Raw genomic sequence first — 21,851 nt, 5'->3', positions numbered from 1 at the left:
ATCAATCAATCAATCAATTTATCTGAAAATGTTGTTTTTGGTAGAAATTTGCCTATGGAATGATGGTTTCATTGTATATTTTTTGGATTAATATGAACAGATTGGTTTGTGATACATCAAGTAGGGTCATTTCAATAGATAATAAGGAAAAAAATAAGACATTTAAAAACATGCATTTTATTACAATACAGTAAGTTTGCCACAAATTATTTTGATAATGTATTAAAAAAGAAACACAAACAGAATGTAATTGGAATGCATATCAATCACTAAATTATACACAGAAATAATAACAATATCTCTAAATGCACATAATATAAATATTCTAAAAACATCCTAGTATTTGTTATTGACAATGCAAAGGTCTACTTTCCCAACCATTAAAGTGACAAGGGTCAGTACTCCGCAACCTTTAAACACCAGGTCAGTATTCAACACTTCGGTGTTGACATGAATATCAATAATGTGATCATTTTTATAAATTTCCTATTTACAAAACTTTGAATTTTTCTTAAACTAATTGTTTTCTTATCCCAGGCATAGATTACCATAGCCTATTTGGCACAATTTTTTGGAATTTTTGATCCTCAATGCTCTTTAACTTTTGTACTTGTTTGGCTTTATAAATATTTTGATATGAGCGTCACTTATGAGTCTTAAGTACACAAAATGTCTTGCATACTCAATTATAATCCTGGCATCTTGATAACTAATTATACAGATTTTATCAAATCAACACATATTTTTCAATGGTGCAAAAGCATTATTTTTTTAAGGTGTGTTATCCAATATAAAACTGTAGGAGAACTATTGACAAACTTCCCCAAATCCAAGAGATGACATGTTTAACTATAATAACTACCCCCCTCCCCCATAAAAATAACCTTATAAAAAAATTATGATCCATGGGCATATGCTTATGGTGTAAAATCCCAAAGTTAAATTTATTCAATGTAAACTGCTGCAGATTTTGCATAGATAATTTACCAGTGTTTTGTTCATGATTTGATGCAATATTAAATTACTTAATAAAAGATTACATATGGTTTGAAGTAGCACTCTTTTAAATTTTCTCTTATTTTAAAACTTGGCTAGCCTGACAATTTAGAGGTTGACGAACTTGACCCTTGTCTATTGTTAAAGACCCTTTGTTGACCACTAGATATATGGTCTAGTCTATGTTTTGGTTAAATTATGAGTAAGCCACATCTCTACTAATATTAAGCATAAGTATAACCCTACATTAACAAGGATAACTCTTATGTTGGTTTTTACAAAATAGGTAAAAATAAGAAAGTAAATTGGTTGGTTCATCTTATTATCAACATGTTGTGACTAAAGTAATATGTGACATCAAATTAAACTTTAAAAGTCTAAGACATTAGCATGGTAATGACACATCTGATTATAATCAAAATAAGAAAATCAGGGAATTCTCTCATTTATATTTTAAGTGCTCCTAACATTTTAATAAATACTCCTTGATGAATTACATTTCTTTGTGTTGACAATACACAGACATGACTAGCTTATGGCAGTTGACACTTGTGCCAACATCACTTTTAATATATATATATAACACAAGAAATGGCACAAACTTTTAAAACAAGACGAATAAATTTCATACACACAAACATAAAATTTCACAATATCAAGTGTAAATAAAAATGAAGATCATGATATTTGTCTGTATAGCCTTACATGATATTAAGAGAAGGAAAATAAGAAAGTTGTGTGACACATAATGGGCATATAGAATAGAAGAAAAAATTGTCAAATCCCAACATGCAATAACATTTTCAATAAAAATAAATCCACATTAATGAATTTATAAAGTATGATCTAATGGTATTAAATATGATGTAATGAAATAAATGGTTTTCAATTTCCTCACCTCGACAAGGAAGTTCCGGTATTACTAACATCTAAATGAAGCTAAATATTCTCTATGCATACTTATGGTTAGTATTCATATCACAGTTATGCTTTAATGAGATCTGAAATTGATATTTATTTAAAGAGTGTTAAATTATACTCTACATATCATTTGGTTTAAACTTTAAAGTGTGTTAACTTATACTCAACATATCATTTGGTTTAAACTTAAAAGTGTGTTAACTTATACTCAACATATCCTTTGATTTTAACTTTAAAGTGTGTTAACTTATACTCAACATATCCTTTGGTTTAAACTTTAAAGTGTGTTAACTTATACTCAACATATCCTTTGATTTTAACTTTAAAGTGTGTTAACTTATACCCAACATATCCTTTGGTTAAAACTTTAAAGTGTGTTAACTTATACTCAACATATCCTTTGGTTTAAACTTTAAAGTGTGTTAACTTATACTCAACATATCATTTGGTTTAAACTTTAAAGTGTGTTGGCTTATACTCAACATATCCTTTGGTTTAAACTTTAAAGTGTGTTAACTTATACTCAACATGTCCTTTGGTTTAAACTTTAAAGTATGTTAACTTATACTCAACATATCCTTTGGTTTAAACTTTAAAGTGTGTTAACTTATACCCAACATATCCTTTGGTTCAAACTTTAAAGTGTTTTAACTTATACTCAACATATCCTTTGGTTTAAAGTGTGTTTACTTACACATCCTTTGGTTAATAAAAAGTTAAAGATATAAATAAGTTTCCTGAAATCAACAAGTAATTCATATTTTAATATGTATATTTTTAATTTTTTGAACATGATTTTATCAATCTTTTCAACACTAACCTACAACCATACAGCATATAATTTGTAATTTTTGCATGAAATTTCTAATGGATAAAGATTTATGTTGGTTTTTTTCTAGTTTGTTAATTAAACTTTAAACTGCATATATATAAACCATAACTGTTCTAAATCCCTTATCATTTTGATGCAGAATAATGCTGTGTTTTACTGTAGTGTTGAAATGTCATAAACATCCTTCCTGTAACACATAAACTCCTGTGATTCCAGCATATCAAAACATGGGTCACTTTAGAAATCAGTTTTTCTATACATATATGATGAATGTGGTTGTGAAAATAAGTTATGTATCATTATGGAATTCTGAGCTAGCCACAGGGGCTTGTTACAATTGCTGGGTTTATCATCCATACGAACCGTTTTTTTAGGGGTTCATATGGATGATAAACCCGGCAATTGTAACAAGCCCCTGTGAGCTAGCTACAAAACTAAACACAAAACTTGATCAATTAACTCATGAGTAAATATGTATGAGTCATAGTGATCTGAATGTAGTGGAACGGCATTATACTACATACAGAGATTGTGCAGTTAAAGATCAACGATATGCAATATTGCTTCACCCATAAATGGTCTAAATGCAGCATTTAACTCATGTTACTCAGAGTTGATATGTTGATTACATTCACTCAAATGTACCAAATACATGTTGTATACTACAGAAAAGAGGTGATGCACAATAAATGATATATCAGAGACATAAAAAGTCATTACCCCAATAGTAAAACTTGACCAAATCCCTAATGTAATATGTATGACAAAATGACCCGTATATCATGTGTATATGGGCAAGAATGATTGTTACATCAATTTAAGGATGTTTGCTACTCTTTTTTTGATTTTTTGCTAGATTTTCCAAATCCTCTGGTTTAATCCATGCATCGCAATTAAAAAAAAATGCCCACTACCTCCTCCTTTTTCATAATTACATAAAATTTAATAAGCCATATTTCAAAATCCTATAAAATCCTTGTTATTTTTTTGTATTTTTTTAAACAAAGAATGTGCCAATGTTAAATGTTAAAAAATCTACAGAATTATTTCCCGCCCAACTTTCAATGGCTTATATCTTGAAAATGAGCACACGGACCGTCCATTTTTTTCCTGTTTTTTTCGGTTTCTTTAATCATATACATTTGTACTATCATTTCATAACAGTCTTTTAATAAAAAGCTTGTTATTTTTAAACAGAGTAGCGAACAAACTTAAGAGATGAAATATTGAATGTTTGTCAATCATTGTACCAAAACATTAGGCTAGTGGCAACATCTCTATGATTTGAAGTTGCCAAACATTTATTTAAGCTACTGATACATCACCAGTAAATAATTAACGTCATAAAAGACAAAATGCCACTAATATATATAAAAAAAATACAAATATCTCATAGATAAAACAATGAATTCAAAAATTAGAAATTTTACACAAAGAATCTAAACATCAGAGGTTACATTTGGTTTTTTTCTGATTCACAGAATATACTTCAAATAATTTTTTATACATGATTCCAATGGAAAGGTAGATAGATATTCAAAATGTATAAAGTGCTTTTCTAGAATTTATTTTTATCAGTAATTTCAAACAATTTTTCACTAAAGCATCAAATTTCTAATCAAAATTCAAATGATTGGGGGTCTTGTGAAAAAAGTGCAAACAATAAATTTTGGAAAAACCCAAATTATGTGCTAATCAAATATTACTACACAATAATTATAAAAATTGGTTACTGTTTACTTCTATAAAATTAATTGGCTCAAAAAGACAAAGCAGATTCCAAATAAAAGGTTTTCGATATCAAATGCTTCAAAAATGAACAAAAGTTAAAAAGAACACACCATTATAACTGAACCCATTATTTATTTACCCTGTTCATGTGTATGCATGTTTACATTACCCATCAGTCTAAAAATCCACAAATGTTTATAAGAAAATCAGTGTCTTGCCTAAAACGGCAGCTGTCAGTGTAAAAGTACAATGGTTATTTCCAGACAGTCCAGAAAATTACAGAAATTTTGCAAAGGGTGCTGAATATGAAAAAGGTTTCTGTTCAAGTATTTGAAAACTCCATGAAGGTTTGACAAATTTATGAAGTTTTAAATTCTTAAGCCCAGAACTACATACTAGTAGACATTGTTTGTCCCTAAAGATTATTAGAAGCATATGGAAAAATGGCTAAAAAAGGCAGTAAAACTCTACTCTATGTGTTAGCTATTGACTATGAACAAACTTTCGTAGGTTTTCTGAAATTCTATGAAGGTTAGTTACAGGTCATTGGTGTTTTAAACATATTAAATCTAGATAGTATCTAAATGTTTAGTCCATTTGTGACATTTGTCAGTTAAATATGGAGAAGTAAAATATTTCTTCTGATGCAATTTTTTCATCAGCAAAGGAAGGACTTCATTTCTGCAGTAGGATGTAAAAACAAAAGTATAAAATACTTTTTTATGGATGATATAATAAACAATATGAATGATAAAATCCCACATTTGACCTTGACATACAATATCTAAGCACCACCTGGTAACTTTGTAAAATGTCTTCCATCTAGTGTTGTTCTTCTTAATTCATTTTTAAAATATTCTATTGTCCTGTTTAATCCAACTTCTAATTGAACCTGAAAAATAAATTTATGTATTTATATTCCTATAACCAATTTGTAAGGTAAATCATATTATTGTATAGCAATATAATATTTCCTACAGAAAGTAACCAAAAGTTAGCATGCAATAAATTCCAATATTGCACTAGTGCAATAAATCTTCAAAATTCATGACGTCATCAACGACAAAATCTTATTTTAAACCAATTTTTTATTTCAAATATTATATTGGTATACAATAAAAGGGTTATTGCATGAATATTGGGGAATATTGTCCCTCGTAGAACATATATTGCACTTGCAAGCTCGTGCAATATGAAATTCTAATCGGGACAATATTCCCCAGTATTCATGCAACAACCCTATATTACTAGTATTCAACCCATCTTATTATATATTATCATGACCAAATCAGCCTAATCATGGTAAAATAGGCTTAGTGCACTTATTTAGATGTAATATCATGTATTTCTATTTGTATCTCATCCATCTGATGAGTTATGCCATTTTCAACTGATTTTTATAGTTTGTTCTTCTGTTGTTCTGTTGCACCACTGTCCCAGCTTAAAGAAGGGTTGAGCATCCAAAAACATGTTTAACCTGCCATAATAATTTATGTGCCTGTCCCAAGTCAGAAGCCTGAAGTTCAATGGCTGTCATTGGTTTATGTGTGTCTTATATGTTTTCTGTAAATTGTTTCGTAATAGATGAGGTTGATATTTTCTAAATTGAACTGTTTCATATTTTCAAGTCAGGGCCTTTTATAGCCAATTTTATGGAATGGCGTTTTTCTTGTTGTTTTAGGCTTTACTGTTGCCTATAGTTGCTTACATCCACAATTAAATTGACAAATCTATACTTGCTCCAATGGATTAAATTAATAATAAACAGTGTATTATCCTAAAAATTATATAGCCCCATTATCATTCGGTCATGAACTGTATTATGTAACAAAGCCTGTGTAGGAGATTTTTTAAGGTTGAATAAGTTACAGGAAATGGATGAAGATATGATAATGTATGACTTACTTTAGGTGACCAGCCAAGAATATTTTTAGCTCTTGTAATATCTGGCTTTCTTTTCCTGGGATCATCAGTCATTGGTGGCTTCTTAACAATTTTACTATGTCCACCTGAAAATATTACAAAATAATCAAATAATGTATAACAGAAAACAGCACTTATTATCATTTTCATATAAAGCTTAACTTTCTGATTAAATTTCTTTTGTTGGATATTTTAGAAAAGGCTCAAATGAATAGTATTTCCTTCAGCTCCTTAGAAAGGAATTGAATCAATGAACCTTATTCACAAAATTGGCTAAAATTTAGTCTTTATTTCTTTTTGTTAGGAGAAGGACCTGTTAACATTCCTGAAATTGAATGAAGGTTTCAAGGGGTTCAAAAGGTTTTAAAACTCTAACTCTAAAATGTATTCAGAAATGAACTGAAAGAACTATTTCTATTTATAAGTAAAATACAGAAAAAAAATCTAAAATATAAATATGTACCACCTCATTCAGATGATATAACTTTAACATGAAGATGCTCACGTCCAAGTTTTGTTAAATTTTGTGAATGTTAGATAAAGATATCTTTTTGTCATAACCAAGCTTCATAAATATATTAAACCAAAGTGAAAGTATAATATTTCCATACCCCTATATCTTTAATAAGTTTACATACCCACTAAACCTTTAATAATTTTAGCAAAGTCTCCAATGGTGTACTCATCTGGATTACCAATATTAACTGGCATGGAATAGTTACTATTCATCAATCTGATTAAACCATCCACTAAATCTGATACATATTGAAATGACCTCGTCTGTTTTCCCTCACCATATATCTACAATAGAAAATCATAGCAATCTGGCAAATTTCAATATTAGAAATAACTTGCTCTCTCCATATATCTACAATAGAAAATCATAGCAATCTGGCAAAGTTCAATATCAGAAAAAACTTGCCCTCTCCATATATCTACAATAAAAAATCATAGCAATCTGACAAAGTTCAATATCAGTAATAACTTGCCCTCACCATACATCTACAAAAGAAAATCATAGCAATCTGACAAAGTTCAATATCAGAAATAACTTGCCCTCACTATATATCTACAATAGAAAATCGTAGCAATCTGACACAGTTCAATATCAGAAATAACTTGCACTCTCCATATATCTACAAAAAGAAAATCATAGCAATCTGGCAAAGTTCAATATCAGAATTAACTTGCCCTCACTATATATCTACAATAGAAAATAGTAGCAATCTGACACAGTTCAATATCAGAAATAACTTGCACTCTCCATATATCTACAAAAGAAAATCATAGCAATCTGGCAAAGTTCAATATCAGAATTATTTTGCCCTCACTATATATCTACAATAGAAAATCGTAGCAATCTGGCAAAGTTCAATATCAGAAATAACTTGCCCTCCCTTTATGTGTATGAAGTAGACAGTATATAATTTCTGCACATTGCCACCATTGTTAGAAAAATTCCTGCTCTAGTCTCTTGGTTTCCTAAACCAATATAACAATGGTATTGATTAATCAAAAAGTTAGCATATAAAGAAAGGGCATCAACTCTTTCCCAAAAAGTATTTTTTACCTAATTGAAATACTTACAGTTATAGGTTTATCTTGTAAAGACTGGAGTATAAAATTACTGACAACTCGGCCATCATTAAGATGCATTCTGGGACCAAATGTATTAAATATTCTAGCTACTCTGATTTCTGTACCATCCTGCAAATATAATGTTTGTTATGAAATTCATTTAAAAAGAAATAAAGTTAATCATGATATGAATATTTTTTTTTGTAGCTAAATTCTCCATTGCAAGCTATGTTTAGTACATTCAGTCTTGCAAGACAGGTGTCTCGTTCAAGATGATCTGCTTATTTAATTTTATGTGCATTGTGATTTTCAAAGGCTTATTTTGCGTGCTCTGCATTTTTAAATAAAACACTTGGCAGGGATTGTAAAGAAACACTTTTTTAAAAGCTGTAAACCAATTATATCATAAATGTGGAAACTAAATCAGGAATATCAAGTAAATCAGAGAGTTAATACATTCAAGAAGACATTGACTCAGTCAAAAAAGGTACACATCAAAATGTTTATTTTCCATGCAATGTTCATGACAGAAAATATTTCACGTTCAACTTGAAATTGTCTTATTTCACGTTTTTTCAGTACAAACAAAACCCCCTTTACCACCCTCTTTAGTTAATATTTCATGCCTTAGATTTGTGTTTATTTTGCATTTATTATTTAGAAACCATACTCTCTGAATGCCATAAAACCTGTCCTGTTTCAAATAGCAAGACTAATAAAAGCATCAGAAAAAAAATCTAAATTCAAAGTACTTGCCTGTATTCAATTAAAATAATGATTTCTAAAATATGCCCTTTCTTAAAACAAATCACTAATACAAAGAGCTCTGTTCACCTGTCTATGATAAGCATAACACATTGTTTCTGCTACTCTTTTACCCTCATCATAACATGCTCTTGGTCCAATGGGATTTACATGGCCCCAATAATCCTCATTCTGTGGATGGATCTCTGGATCTGAAAAATAGCAAAAATTAAAAGATAGTAGGATTTTCTTGCACTATCAATTATGAACAAACCATTATATTAAAGTCAATTGAGGTAAAAACTTTTATTTTCTTTTGACAGGAAAACTGATCTCCCTCCAGTAAAGATTAAAAGTGAATTATAGGAGTGAACCAGGCAAACATTATTGTACCTTAGACATACCCGTAGCCAGGGGGTGCAGACCCCCTGAAAACAAATAAGCACTGTTAAAGTCAATGTTCTGTTCAAATTGTGACTGTTAAAGTCGAGTTTGTGAGTCCAACGAACCCCACCTTGGAAATTCCTGGCTACAGGCCTGTTAGAAATATAAAAGATATTGTCTGCCCATTTCTTGGGTTTAAACTTATATGCTCCTACCACTTTATGTGTAAATATCACCATACTAACCTCCATAGACCTCAGAAGTAGAGGCTAACAACAGTCTACCTCTAACACGTTTTGTCAGGCCTAAAATATAAAATGATTACTTGTCTCCATTCATCTTTCACTAAACTGTGCATGTATAGTAATTTTTTTTCAAAAATAAAACAAGATTAATCTTACTTTAAAGTGTTTTGGAAAAGACCATTCACAACTTACAAATGAAAAAAAAACCAACTCAATTACCGTATAGCGGGTTATTTTCGCGGGTGTAAAATTTCACGATTTTCATTGAATAAGGTATACGAAATATTTTGGCGGTTATTATATTGGCGGATTCAACATTTTTAACATTACCTTTGCATGTACACTTTTAAATTGGCGGAATTTATTTTGGCGGTTTTGTTCTATCCACGAAAATAAGCGAAAATTTACACCCCGCGAAAATAACCCGCTATACAGTATTATGTTCATTTTATGATAATTTGACTATCTACCATATATTTGGCCAACATGTGTATTTTATATATATATACTAAAGAGATGAGTAGATGATCATTTCTGTACACTAAAAATGAATACTTCGTGTATTGTATACACCTTATCGCTAATCCCGGCTGACCCTGCTGCTTGAACTTTTGACGTCAACAACAATCATTTTTCCATTGTGGCGTCAGATATTTTGTTTTATGACGTCAACATTTTACGGGAACCTGTGTGAAATCCAGCAATGGAGGATAAATAGCGATAAGGTGTATTAGAGATCCTTGTTTAATTCCTACGAGCAGGTAACACCTCCCGAAACGAAAGCTTAATTTTATAAGCTAGAGTTAGAGGAGGGGATAAGGTCTCTGCACAATGCTAGGCGGTGTTGTCGTAGAAGTTAGAAAAAAAGTACAGGTTCCAGCCCCGTCACTGGGGAGGAAGTTACAAATCAAATCTACTCTAACATCGTTAGGTTGATTTTCTAGGCACTTTATATATATATAATATATGTATTTTTCACACCATATGCCTTTTATTTTTATTAATGCTTTACATAATTTCATACTTTTTCCATAAAAATTCTGAAATTTATTGAGATAGTTTTTAATCATTGATCTAACATTAACTGAAGCATGAATTTTATTTCAATAAGAAACCAATGATAACTCACCTAACATATTATTTGTGCCAATGGTATTTGTCTTGATAGTTTTGACTGGATTATACATGTAATTAGGTGGAGAGGCTGGTGATGCTAAGTGGTAAACCTGATCAACTGCAATGTAAATATACATATGTCAAATAATAAAGGGTATAATAAGAATATCTGAGGTCTTTCTTTTATTCATTCATTTTCAAAACTACCCTTCAGAAACAATACCCACAGTGTCTGTCAGAATTTTTTTTCAAATCCTGATGTTTAATCAACAACAAATATTTCAATCTGTGATTTTTTTATCAAAAACATTGGACAGTTGTTGAATGATTTGGTGTAATTAAAAGATTTCATCCAGAATGGGTTTATCCTAGTATATCCGTTTCACTTTTGTTTCATTTTTTCCTGTTTCAACTTGTAATGTGTGATTGCTAGATTTATAACGAAAGTTCACTGCATATAGAAAATGTGTATGTGAATAAAAGTTCAGAAGACAATAATCCAATTTCAGTACATTTTGAAGAGATAGAAAAAATAAAGGATTCAAATAAAACAAAAACAGATGCTCTCCAGGTGCAGCTTTATACGACAGCAGAGTTCCAACCCTGAACATTTGGGGCAAGCATGGACACAACATTCAAGCTTGATACAGCTCTGATTTTGGATTGTGATTAAATAGTTTACACAACATAGGTTTCTGACACAGAATGAATGTGGTCTAAGAACTTAAACTTAAAAACTTAAAATTTTTAAATTGGACATTTACCTATTATGGTCCAATATCCAAAATCTAAATACATGGTTAGATTCAGCATATCGAACCTCAAAGAATTGAAATTTTCAAATATATAAAACATATTCATCTTTTTGTTAAGAATGTCATTATGAATACTGTTTAGTACAATTTGAAAGCTTTGTTGTAAGATTCAAAACATGTGACTCAGACTTTTGTTAGTTTCTAAATATCAAAATATTAAAGTAAAATGTGCTTAAAGTGAAACAAACCTTCTATAAATAAAGGATTGATTACATCATGATTGAGTAACTCAAAATTTTCATGGCCAATCCAATGTTCCACATTTCTCTTCCGACCAGTGAAGAAATTATCTACAACAGTCACTTCGTGTCCTTCCATCATTAGTCTGTCTACCAGGTGGGAACCAACAAATCCAGCCCCACCAGTTATCTAAAACAGGGTGTATCAGCTTAAAGAAGTGTTCAAGTGTAACTATTTTAAAGAACGCTGATGTAAAGTCCCTTATAACATTGCTTTGCAAGAATAAATTTGTTTTTGCTTTGAATTGTACAATGTTCTATCTTTATACATAGCATAAGTCATAAAATAATTCAGAACATTTTCAGATCATTTAATAAAGTGCAAGTGCTGGTTGATTTTCATTGTAGTATTTATAACAACGTAGATATAGATTTGGGTCCACATGAAAATAGTGAAGATTTTCAACCGTAAAAAAAATATTTTGTGACGGAAGAGCAGAGTTTGACCTGAAAAGAATACCTTAGATATAACTTGACAAAATCCTGATTGCCAAATCAGCATCAATATTTTATTTTTTATTAGCATAAACTCTACATCAAATCAATCTTTTTCAAAATGAAAAAGAAAAAATTTTAGTAATTGCAAGACATATATTGTTTGTGATTTGAGCAAGGGGCAAACTAATTAAAATTAAATCTTTGAAAAGCTCCCGTTTTGATATTTATGACACATCCGAACAGGAACGATTCAAAGATCTGATTTAAATTAGATTGAACAAGGGGCTTCTTTTTAGGCTAGATGAGTTTAAAATGAAATATATGTGCATGAAACAGTAAAGGTTTTTAATGCATGTGTTTGAATATTGATATCCTCAACCACCTGTACCAATTATATGTATAATTCACTTTCATTTCTAACTTATATTTATACACATACCAGTATTCTTTTTCTGTCTTTCACATTTAAGAATGCAACTTCAGGATACACCTTCTGTCTAAAAAAGCAGAAAAATATATTTACACACATACTACATAAATTCCATTTGTTGGTAAAGTATGTGGTTATAAGGCAACCCTTTCATTCTAATATTTTATCAATGAATTTTCAAATATTCTCTAAAATGAGTGTCATTATTTCACAGAGTGGCAGTAATACACTTCATGTTTTACCATTAGTACTTAATATAGAACTACCTTTTCCATATCATTTCATTTCAACATAAGAAAATAATTGCTACTAAATGAGACCACATAACAACCATTATAGCTTAAACTTTCCTCCATACTAATTTTGTGCATCCCACCTTGCTACACAAGATTTCAAAGCACTATAAATATATTCTTACTCTAAAATGTGTTGGTGACAAATAAGTCTCGTGCAATTCATTATAGGATGAGATGATATTAGTGCAACTTCTGCCAAAATTTGTGCAGCTATTTAGTTGTGTGCTCATTTAACTATTGATAATACAGGTATATTAAGGTGGTTCCTAACACTACAGGGAGATAACTCTGTAAAGTCAGCTAAAGGTTTAAGTAACGTTGTGTTGTAAAGGGAATATTAAGCATCTCAATGATCAAAATTGGTCTTTGTCAAACTGCTATATAACCAGTGTAATTTTTCTGATAAAGTGGTTGGTTCAAATTTTTTGAAATTTTCATATTTTTGTTAAATGGTCTAGAAAGTAAATACTTTGTCCAAATTTTATGAAAATTAAACGAGCCAAATTAATTTTAGTGAAAGTGTTGGGCACCACCTTAAGGGAAACACAATTGGGTACTAAAAGAAATAAACAAATAACTAGACTATACAGGAAAGAACTTTTTAATAAGGTTAAATAAGCTATTTTAATTATATTTCCCTTTTCAATGTGCTTCTACAAAATTAAACTCAAAGTTCAAACCATCCTGAATGGCTCAACTGGCTAATATACCAACTTTAAAGTGTATTACTGAAAACATCTTAACAAGAATTACTGCTTCATTGGGGCATATTATTCAACCATAATGCATGGATAAACTCTATTCTTCAAGATATTTAGAAACAAGAATGTGTCCATAGTATGGTATAAAAACCAAATGAGCTAAATTCAACAGTTTCAGAACTGAAAATGAATATGTGAATAAAACGCTTTGTAGAAATGTATATATTATAAAGTAAGATGATAAATTTTAATAAATAATCTAAAACATCTTTCACCACAACTATACTAGAATAATGTGCATTATTATACCTCAATATGTTTTTTCTATATAAAAAGTAATGAAATAGTTGTTCATTTCACAGAACCATTTGCCAGTCAATAGTTTCAAAGACTATTGTCCCAGTGAATAGTTTCATTTAATCATCTTTCTGGTATTTTTTCATTGGACGATAATGATGTCATTGACTACTCTGCTCGGCTTTGCCTCGAGCAATAGTTGTTATCTCAGGGACAACAAACTTGCTATTACCCTGACACCCAGTCAATAGGTGTATAGTATTAAATTTATACCTAAAACTCATTCTGCCAACACACAAATATATATAGAAGAGTATACATTAATTCATTAGCATAAATTAAGAGAAATAGAATATTTATATAATTAATATTTTTATTCAGTTGCAACAATAGTTATTGCCATCATGACTGGCATGCATGAATTTTAATTGGATAAACAACTGTAGTTTACAGATATTCACACAGTTCAGTATATCTTGTATTATTAAATGTGATTTCATAACAATCATTCAGCATGTAAATTGGTGCCAGGAACTATTCTTCACATAATCAATTATATCAGGAACATTGTTAAATGTAATTCATGATGATTTTGTGAAAAAAAAACATGTTTTTTTTTTTCAAACCTTCTGTTTTCATGTCAACAAGGAATAGGATTCCAGACTTGTTTTTCTCATTGTTTTCATTATTACTGTCCCACTGCCGAAATCAGCAAGCCCAAGTCTTCCTATTTCAATTTTGTTAAAGTGAAACAAAAATTATGGATGTTTTTGAAAAAAAGTCATGCATATGTTTTTTATATGTGAAATAAAACAATGAAAAGAAGGATTTAGTTTTATAATAAGTCATGATATGCCTAATAAGTAGTTAGAAAATATGTTAAACACAATAATATTGTGTGCATATACAAACTATATTAGTAAATATCATATAAAGCCACACAAAATTTAAAGTTTGCTTATGGGATTTCTTTTCTTTAAGTTTTAATTCTATATATATGTGGGAGAGGGTCTAAAAAGGAGATAATAATTTCTTAGTCAGATAATTTTCAGTCAAAATTACTCCTACCCTTAAATAAGATACCAAAATTGGTAGAAATATCAAATATATTAAAAACAAAATCCTATCATATCAATACTAAATAAATCTGTTTCAAAAACTGAATTTTAAAAATATATTATATTATTTCAATTCATGCAAGTTTTTAATAAAAGTAGAATTTCATAAATGTGCTAAACTTCCAAGTGCAAAATTTGTATTGTGTGTGACTTAATTCAGAAATATACCTTGTCCCTTCAGACCTTGACAAAAAAAATCAAAAAATGAAAACCATCATAGTTCAGTTGTATAAACAAATCACCCTGTTTAGATAGTAAATAAATAATCATTCAACTATTTATACAACCTTTCAGAATGTGCTTTGTACAACAAATTGCACCATGCACATGCCATTGATTCTAATGTATGGAATTTTCGGGCCAGATAGGCTTGATTGACCTGTCAAACATTCTACAGCTATTTTTAAATCTGTGAAGTACCATAGGCATACATGTAGCTGAACGCAAAAATTGAAAACAGTCCATTTCAAACTTGACTTAAATTTTGTCATCAGTAACAAAATATAAAATTTGAAAACAAATGCTGAATGGTTCACAAGTTATTCAACAAAACATTTCTTTCTCTATCAAATGCAAAATTAGTATAAAAAATATGCTCCTAAAATTTCAATATCTAAATACTTTCACACACAAGTCTAAATAATAGTACAGCTGACCATAGTTAGAATTTAAGCCATTATGTGAACAAGCAAGCATGATTGAAGAGCAAGCCAGATTTTCTAAAAAGCTTGTGAACCAAGATCTAGAATGCAAATACATAGAAAATAATTCATAATCAAATTTGAAAATAACTAAATGATTTTATATGATTGTTATAGTTAAGTTGTATTGCTGTAGGGCATAATTAAATAATCGTTTATGAATAATTTCTATCAAAAATGAACAGAATTATAATTTCAAAGTAAAACGCATAAACATCAATTTTCCTGTCTGAAAAAGAATGATGTAGATTTTGCATGAGGGCTGATATGGCCCTCCCACTTTAATTGAATATGCAAACAATTCCTATGCTCATCTTTTAAAATTTATTTAATTGCCTTTACTCTTTTATTTTTTTCTGCTTATGTTTTGGTAAATTATAATACTCAATGTAAATATAACTCACACTATATTGTTACTTACCCATGTTCCAGCTCCTGAACTCTTCTTTTCAAATTTTCAATTTCATTAAATAAATCATTATTTACACTTCTTCTTTCACTGAAAAAAAAAGAATTAGAAGTAAGAAAATATTTTTGACTGATACCTCGAATTCTTTACTTTTTTCCAAAAAAACCTTACAAAAATAACAAGTGAAACTGCTCAAAAATGATACCCTCACCGCAAGTGGATAATTTTAAATTGCGACTGGGGTATCATCTGTGAAATAGAAAACATAATAGTGTAAAAATATGTTTACAGTGTTTATTTAACAGTAAGTGGTTGAGTGATTAATCTGAAAACACAGCACACAGTAAAGCTGATTTATATAAACCCTAAAAACAAATTTCAGAAATAATTGTATTATAGTTCCTGAGAAAAATGTGATGAAAATTTTTCAACTTGGCTATCAGGTGCAAAAATGATACAAGTGTTCAGTAAACAGGAAGGTGTCGAGTGATGAATCTGAAAACCCATCAAGCAGTATAGCTGACTTATATAAACCCTGAAACCAAATTTCCGAAATCCTTGTAATGCTATTCCTAAAGAAAATGCCACAAAAACATTCATGGGACAGATGGACGGACTGAGAGATTTTTTAAAGCGGGGGTATAATAAATATTGTAAGTTAGTTGTTGTAAAAGAAACTCATCCATTGTATGAATCCTCTTATTTTATTATTAAGAAATGTGTAAAAAGTCATGGGTATATGTCAGTCTGTCTGATTTGACCCAGATAGTCTCTGTGAATACATTGTCATGTTTTGTCAGTTTAACTTAATTACTCATTTATTAATACCCTAATAAATTTATTATTTCTAGTACACAACACAAATTGCATCTGGTATCTCCATATTAAGTTAACATATTTTTCATATCTGATTAACCATGTTTATGCCCCTAAGTTGCAGGCCCGTGTTTTTTTTCTTAATTTCTTATAAAAGAAGTCTAAAGAGGTTCCATTTCTTGATATAATATGTGCTATGAAGTGCAATGTACCAAGTATTTGCTTTAAGATCACTTAGTTTCAATGACTCCATTTTTCTCAAAGTTATCATGTTTTTATAAAAGGTTACTTATCTGTTAATTTTTTTTATATTTATGTTTCATGACATTGATATTATTAAAATTTATTAAATTGGTTGCAATGAATTACATTGATTTCCCAGTTAGATAAATCTGATAATTTCACATGTGAAATAAACGTGGTTATTTCACTCTCTGACGTCATACAACAATAGGTGTTGTCAAGACGTTGATAACGTCGAAACAAAACATGCGTAGGAAAATCATATATAGTTCCTTACATTTTCTACATTAATTTCATAAAAAAAAAAGCAATTTGACAGTGTAATAAAAAGTATAACTAATCGCCGTATTTGAATATAAAAAATAAGACAACTTGTGACCGAACGCCGCTTTTGATTAAACTTGTGCTGCGCACGCGTTGTCTTATTCAAATACGGCGATTAGTTATACTATAAGTATTGTCAATATGAGGGTAAAATTCTACTCTAACGCATGACTCAGAGAAGATTACATTTTTTAAAAATAAAACTCTCTAGTAATAAACACTGGATAACAAAAACTTTTTCAAGGACAACAATGACAGAAATTTCAGTTTTAATTATGTAGTGCTGATCATTTTTTAAATTTGTTTCTCTAATTTTCATGCTATTTTCGCGAATTCACATTTCCTAACCGGTGTTAAAAAAATCTCTTATGAAAAATTTGTTCTCAGCAAATCATTGGTCGAAATTTTATTGTGACGTTATGAAAAAGGCGACCATGCCTGATGACGTCACATAAAAAGTACACAACTTTCTTCAAATCTTTGAAAAAGAAGGATAAAAATCCTTACAGAAACAAATTCCACCACTATAACTCGTGTATTATGACATTTCTCCACAGTTAAATTTTAACTTTTTAAAAAGCTCAGCACAGCCTCATGCTTTAAATATTAAAATTTTACTGTCTCGAGTGGAGAAATATCGTAACACACGTGTTGCAATTGTGGAATCTATATTTATCATTTTCTTTCTACTTACATGTCTCCAACAGAATGAGAAAAGTTTCCAATCCATACTGCAATAAAAATTAAAATACAATCAATTAAAATAATAAGATTGTCTAGTCTAGTTGTCAAGAATATTGACTTTTGTAAAGGTTTATTTTTAAAAGAAGGTGAATCTAATCTTTGAACTCCCTATTTTCAGTGCAAAAAATCTTGATTGTATTCTGATAATTTTTCTCAATTTCCTACCATTTAATGTTTTAGCTACATGTAACTTTGTTCAGCAAGTTGCAATGTATTGCACGATATCTGGTTTGGGTACTATTCAGCTGATACACTTCAAATATTGACCTACCCTTTTCTTTTGAAAGAAGTCTACCAAAAAACACAAAAATCATGTCTCCTTCTGCTTCAAAAAATATATTGGTGACTGTTTAATTATTTATAACTGCTTGCTACAGGTTTTTTCTCTGGTTGTTTCAGTCAATTATGAGAGATTAATCCATAAAAAGTAAAGGAGTTATTTTCTGATTTGCTTTTTTTTTACTGTGAAGTATATACTGGATTCTAATGCAATTTGGATGTAACAATTTTTTTCATTGGCTAAAAGTTGCCGTCAAATCCACAGTTGACCAGGCGTAACTAAGGAGGGACCCGCCATTTCGAATTGATTGAATCAACAAATGGTCGATTACTACTAAATAATCGAAAAGAAAACAACACCTACCTCGAATTCGCCGTTTTAATGTAATTTTATCCGAATTTGAAGCGTTCAGGTAACGTAATGAACTCCAGTTTGTACGTTTTCATTTGAATGACGTCACGTTTAGACATTACGTCTTTGTGCCAAAATCATTCATGAAGTTTCGCGGATTTTTTACTTTTTGTCAAATTTAGACATTTTTTCAAGTTTTATCGTATTTTTTGTTGTTGTAATGCATTAGAATCGGAATAACAGTACTGTAGTTGAAGAGTTGCCACCGTCAATTTTGATTTGACGGTCGCAAATCTCCGTTTTACTGTCTCTGCTTCGCGTAGCCAGTAAAACTGCATTTGCGACCGTCAAATCTACAATTGACGGTGGCAACTCTTCAACTACAGTACTGTTATTCCTTAAATAGCCAATAAGCCATGAATGGATAGAGGATTCGACTCTCCTGATCTGAGATCGTTGGAAAATTAAGGACAAGGTCATGTTCATAATTTTGAAGGTTGAAAGATCTAATTAACAGATGATTGATATCAAGTTATTGCAGCAGCAGCAGCAGATAAGATTAATGTGCTGCTTTGTGTGGGGTAACCTAAACATAAAGTCACCCTATGCAATTTATTAGACATTTCAAAATCATCTCTGAGTTGAAGCTAACAAAATTCAATATTCAGGTAAAATCAAGACACTAAAAATTCTTAATTTTTGGAACTACCAATATAAAGACTTGATCAATTTGAAATTCCAACCTAAAAAACGCAACTTACTTGACCTGTGAATTACAAAATTTTAAATTGCAGTTCACATATAGTCACATTAAAGAAAATTAAGAGTAACATGTACATCATTTGTAGATCCTAGATAGATATACTGGGTTAGAAATTAAGTCTATACTACATTTACTACTTGGTTCTAAACTCTAAAGCTCAAATTGACAACTCTAGTGAACAAATGATTTAATATTTCACCGTTTTTCATTGATCCATTTTAAAAACATAATTGAGTATGTAATCGTGTATTGTATAAACAGCCATCAAAGCTGTCATCTATTTGTGCTGTACACAGATGTCCAAATTGACAACAGCTTTTGTAATATGTATGTGCCATCTGTTTCTTTAATTTACATTAACAAAAATACAAAATATATACATGTACATGCTTATGCTTTTCTATACTTTTGATCTTTTGGCAAACTTAACTTTTACTTAATAAATGTCTTTTAACCTGGTCTAGGTACATGTACAAACACATTTGGCTAAAGAAATAGATATAAAAAATATCTTCTTTTTTTTTTACATCTTTTAACTTGGATTTATTAAATATTGTACTTTCTTCATTTATTAGAGACAAGACAAATTTTCATACTAAAAGGTATGAATTCTGACATATATTACAGTCAAAGGTGTTCAAGATGTGTCTCCCCCAATTTTTTTTTCTTTCAAAGAATTGATGAATAATCATGTATACTTGTTGATGGCTGTATTTGCCATTAATGTTTTAACCTTTCATGCAGGTTGTGAATTGAAAATAAACATATACATTTACAACACAGAAAAAAATATACTTGGATGAAAAGTTATCTCATTAGCACTCATACCACATCTTCTTATATCAATTGTCTCCTCTTACTTTAACCAAGATAAATCTTGGAACCAAGACAACCTTGGATTACTTAGTTTTAAATTTAAAAACTAAACTTATTGATTTAACTGTGTGAATCTCATAATTCTCATTAGTATTCATTTTATTTTTCAGCTTGTTTGACACTTGAGATCAAATGTACATTTCGAAAATAATAATAAATATAAATACATTTAAAAGTTATACAAGTTATAATAACCATATACAGTTTTTACATGTACATGTATATCACAATACATGTGTACATGTACTTTATAAATAAAATTAGTATACGAAATAAAAACATGTTCAGCATGTTCAGAGGACCCTGAAAATAGGGTAAAAACTCTAATTTGGGAATAAAACTAGAAAATAGATCATAAAAATATAGTATAATGCTTTTACATTTTTCTCACTGATACACATAGTTAATATGACTTCTACTAACGAAAGCTCCATGGAGCTAATGTGTTTAGAGGCTACTTATGTCAGTACACCTTTCCTATATTGCCTAGAAAAAAGATCATATCCTAAATTGTCATAGGGAACATGTGATCTAAGTTTCAAGTTTATTAGACTTTAACCTCATCAAAAACTACATTTACCTTGACCAAAAACTTTAACCTGAAGCGGGACAGACGGAGGCACAGACCAGAAAACATATTAAAAGCCCATTAACATGATTAATGAGGTATAAAAAGTGATTTGTTATTATAATGGAAGGTCTAAATGGGGGCATCGTCATGACAAATAATGGTAACCAAAATTATTTGAGACTTCTGAGGAATCTGGACAAGGATATTTTGAGAAATCACTGTAAAATTTTAACCTATTTGAAGCTAACAGTAGCAGAAGATGATGGTTTGACACCTTACGGCTAAGGGCATAACTACCCTTACTCACAGGCCTCAGTGTGCATCTGATATGATTCAAACGACTTTCTACTGTTCTTCTGTTTCTGTCCGATTATAGCCTCCTTCAACAAACTGAAGATTCTGTTATATATGTTTCTGACGAGTTCCGTTTGCAGGCGAAGACATCCAGGTAAAATAATTGTTGAAGAAAAACCGTGGAACTTACAAACGTTACCTTTTGGCTTAGTCTTACTCTGATGTCGAACAGCTGTTTTGCCAGACAAGCTGAGGCTGTGGCTTGGACTACCTTTGGCTTTCAAGTTTGGTTAAACAAGTCAAGTTTCCCTTTGTCTTTTGGAATTGATTAACATAATTGTGAAAACAGAGAATTAATATAATACATTGAATAATATATTTTGTGTGTCCGAAAAAATAGTTCAAGTTGTGCCAGTGGCAGTGTGTCCGAAACATCTTGCATCTGAAAAGAATATTGAATTTAAACTTAAAGGTTGAAATTAAAGTTGGGACGAAAATCATAACACTGTCATATGTAAATTACCTATCAAGATGAGACCAAACAGTGTTATAGCCATGAACTTGTCTTTTACTGTACAATTTCTAAGTGGCAATCTGAATCTCATATCAATATCGTATCGGTGTTCTATAAACAAGGAAGATAATCAAGAATAAACCGGAAGTACGCATTTTGAC

The 21,851-nt window shown here is 30.1% G+C and overlaps 1 protein-coding gene across 2 annotated transcripts; it reads right to left on the bottom strand.

Moving 5' to 3' along the window:
* Positions 1-157: 157 nt before the first annotated feature.
* Positions 158-21,832, bottom strand: LOC134711839 (UDP-glucuronic acid decarboxylase 1-like). 2 transcript variants are annotated; one of them, XM_063572768.1, is made up of 13 exons: positions 21,700-21,832; positions 17,992-18,028; positions 15,927-16,004; positions 14,973-14,987; positions 12,402-12,459; positions 11,474-11,654; positions 10,484-10,588; positions 9,355-9,414; positions 8,816-8,937; positions 7,991-8,110; positions 7,042-7,204; positions 6,386-6,489; positions 158-5,372 (listed from the first exon to the last, which is right to left on the bottom strand). In XM_063572768.1, the coding sequence occupies exons 1-13, from the start codon at positions 21,779-21,781 to the stop codon at positions 5,265-5,267; spliced, it is 1,233 nt and encodes a 410-aa protein (XP_063428838.1). In that variant the 5' UTR covers positions 21,782-21,832; the 3' UTR covers positions 158-5,264. The 2 variants fall into 2 exon arrangements, with proteins under 2 accessions (XP_063428838.1, XP_063428839.1); XM_063572769.1 differs by lacking the exon at positions 14,973-14,987 and having other exon boundaries at positions 21,700-21,819.
* Positions 21,833-21,851: the final 19 nt, after the last annotated feature.

The sequence above is a fragment of the Mytilus trossulus genome, chromosome 3 (genome assembly GCF_036588685.1).
Source record: "Mytilus trossulus isolate FHL-02 chromosome 3, PNRI_Mtr1.1.1.hap1, whole genome shotgun sequence".
Taxonomy (NCBI): Eukaryota; Metazoa; Mollusca; class Bivalvia; order Mytilida; family Mytilidae; genus Mytilus; species Mytilus trossulus.
Note: the sequence above shows the minus strand (reverse complement) of the source record. Positions and strands in the feature narration are given on the sequence as shown.

Coding starts and splice junctions, on each gene's coding strand:
- LOC134711839 (XM_063572768.1), bottom strand. CDS start 21,781: ATGAGATTCAGATTGCCACTTAGAAATTGTACAGTAAAAGACAAGTTC. Junction 8,111..8,815: donor GTTATGCTTATCATAGACAG/GTGAACAGAGCT, acceptor TTATATTTGCAG/GATGGTACAGAAATCAGAGT. Junction 5,373..6,385: donor TTCTTGGCTGGTCACCTAAA/GTAAGTCATACA, acceptor TTTATTTTTCAG/GTTCAATTAGAAGTTGGATT.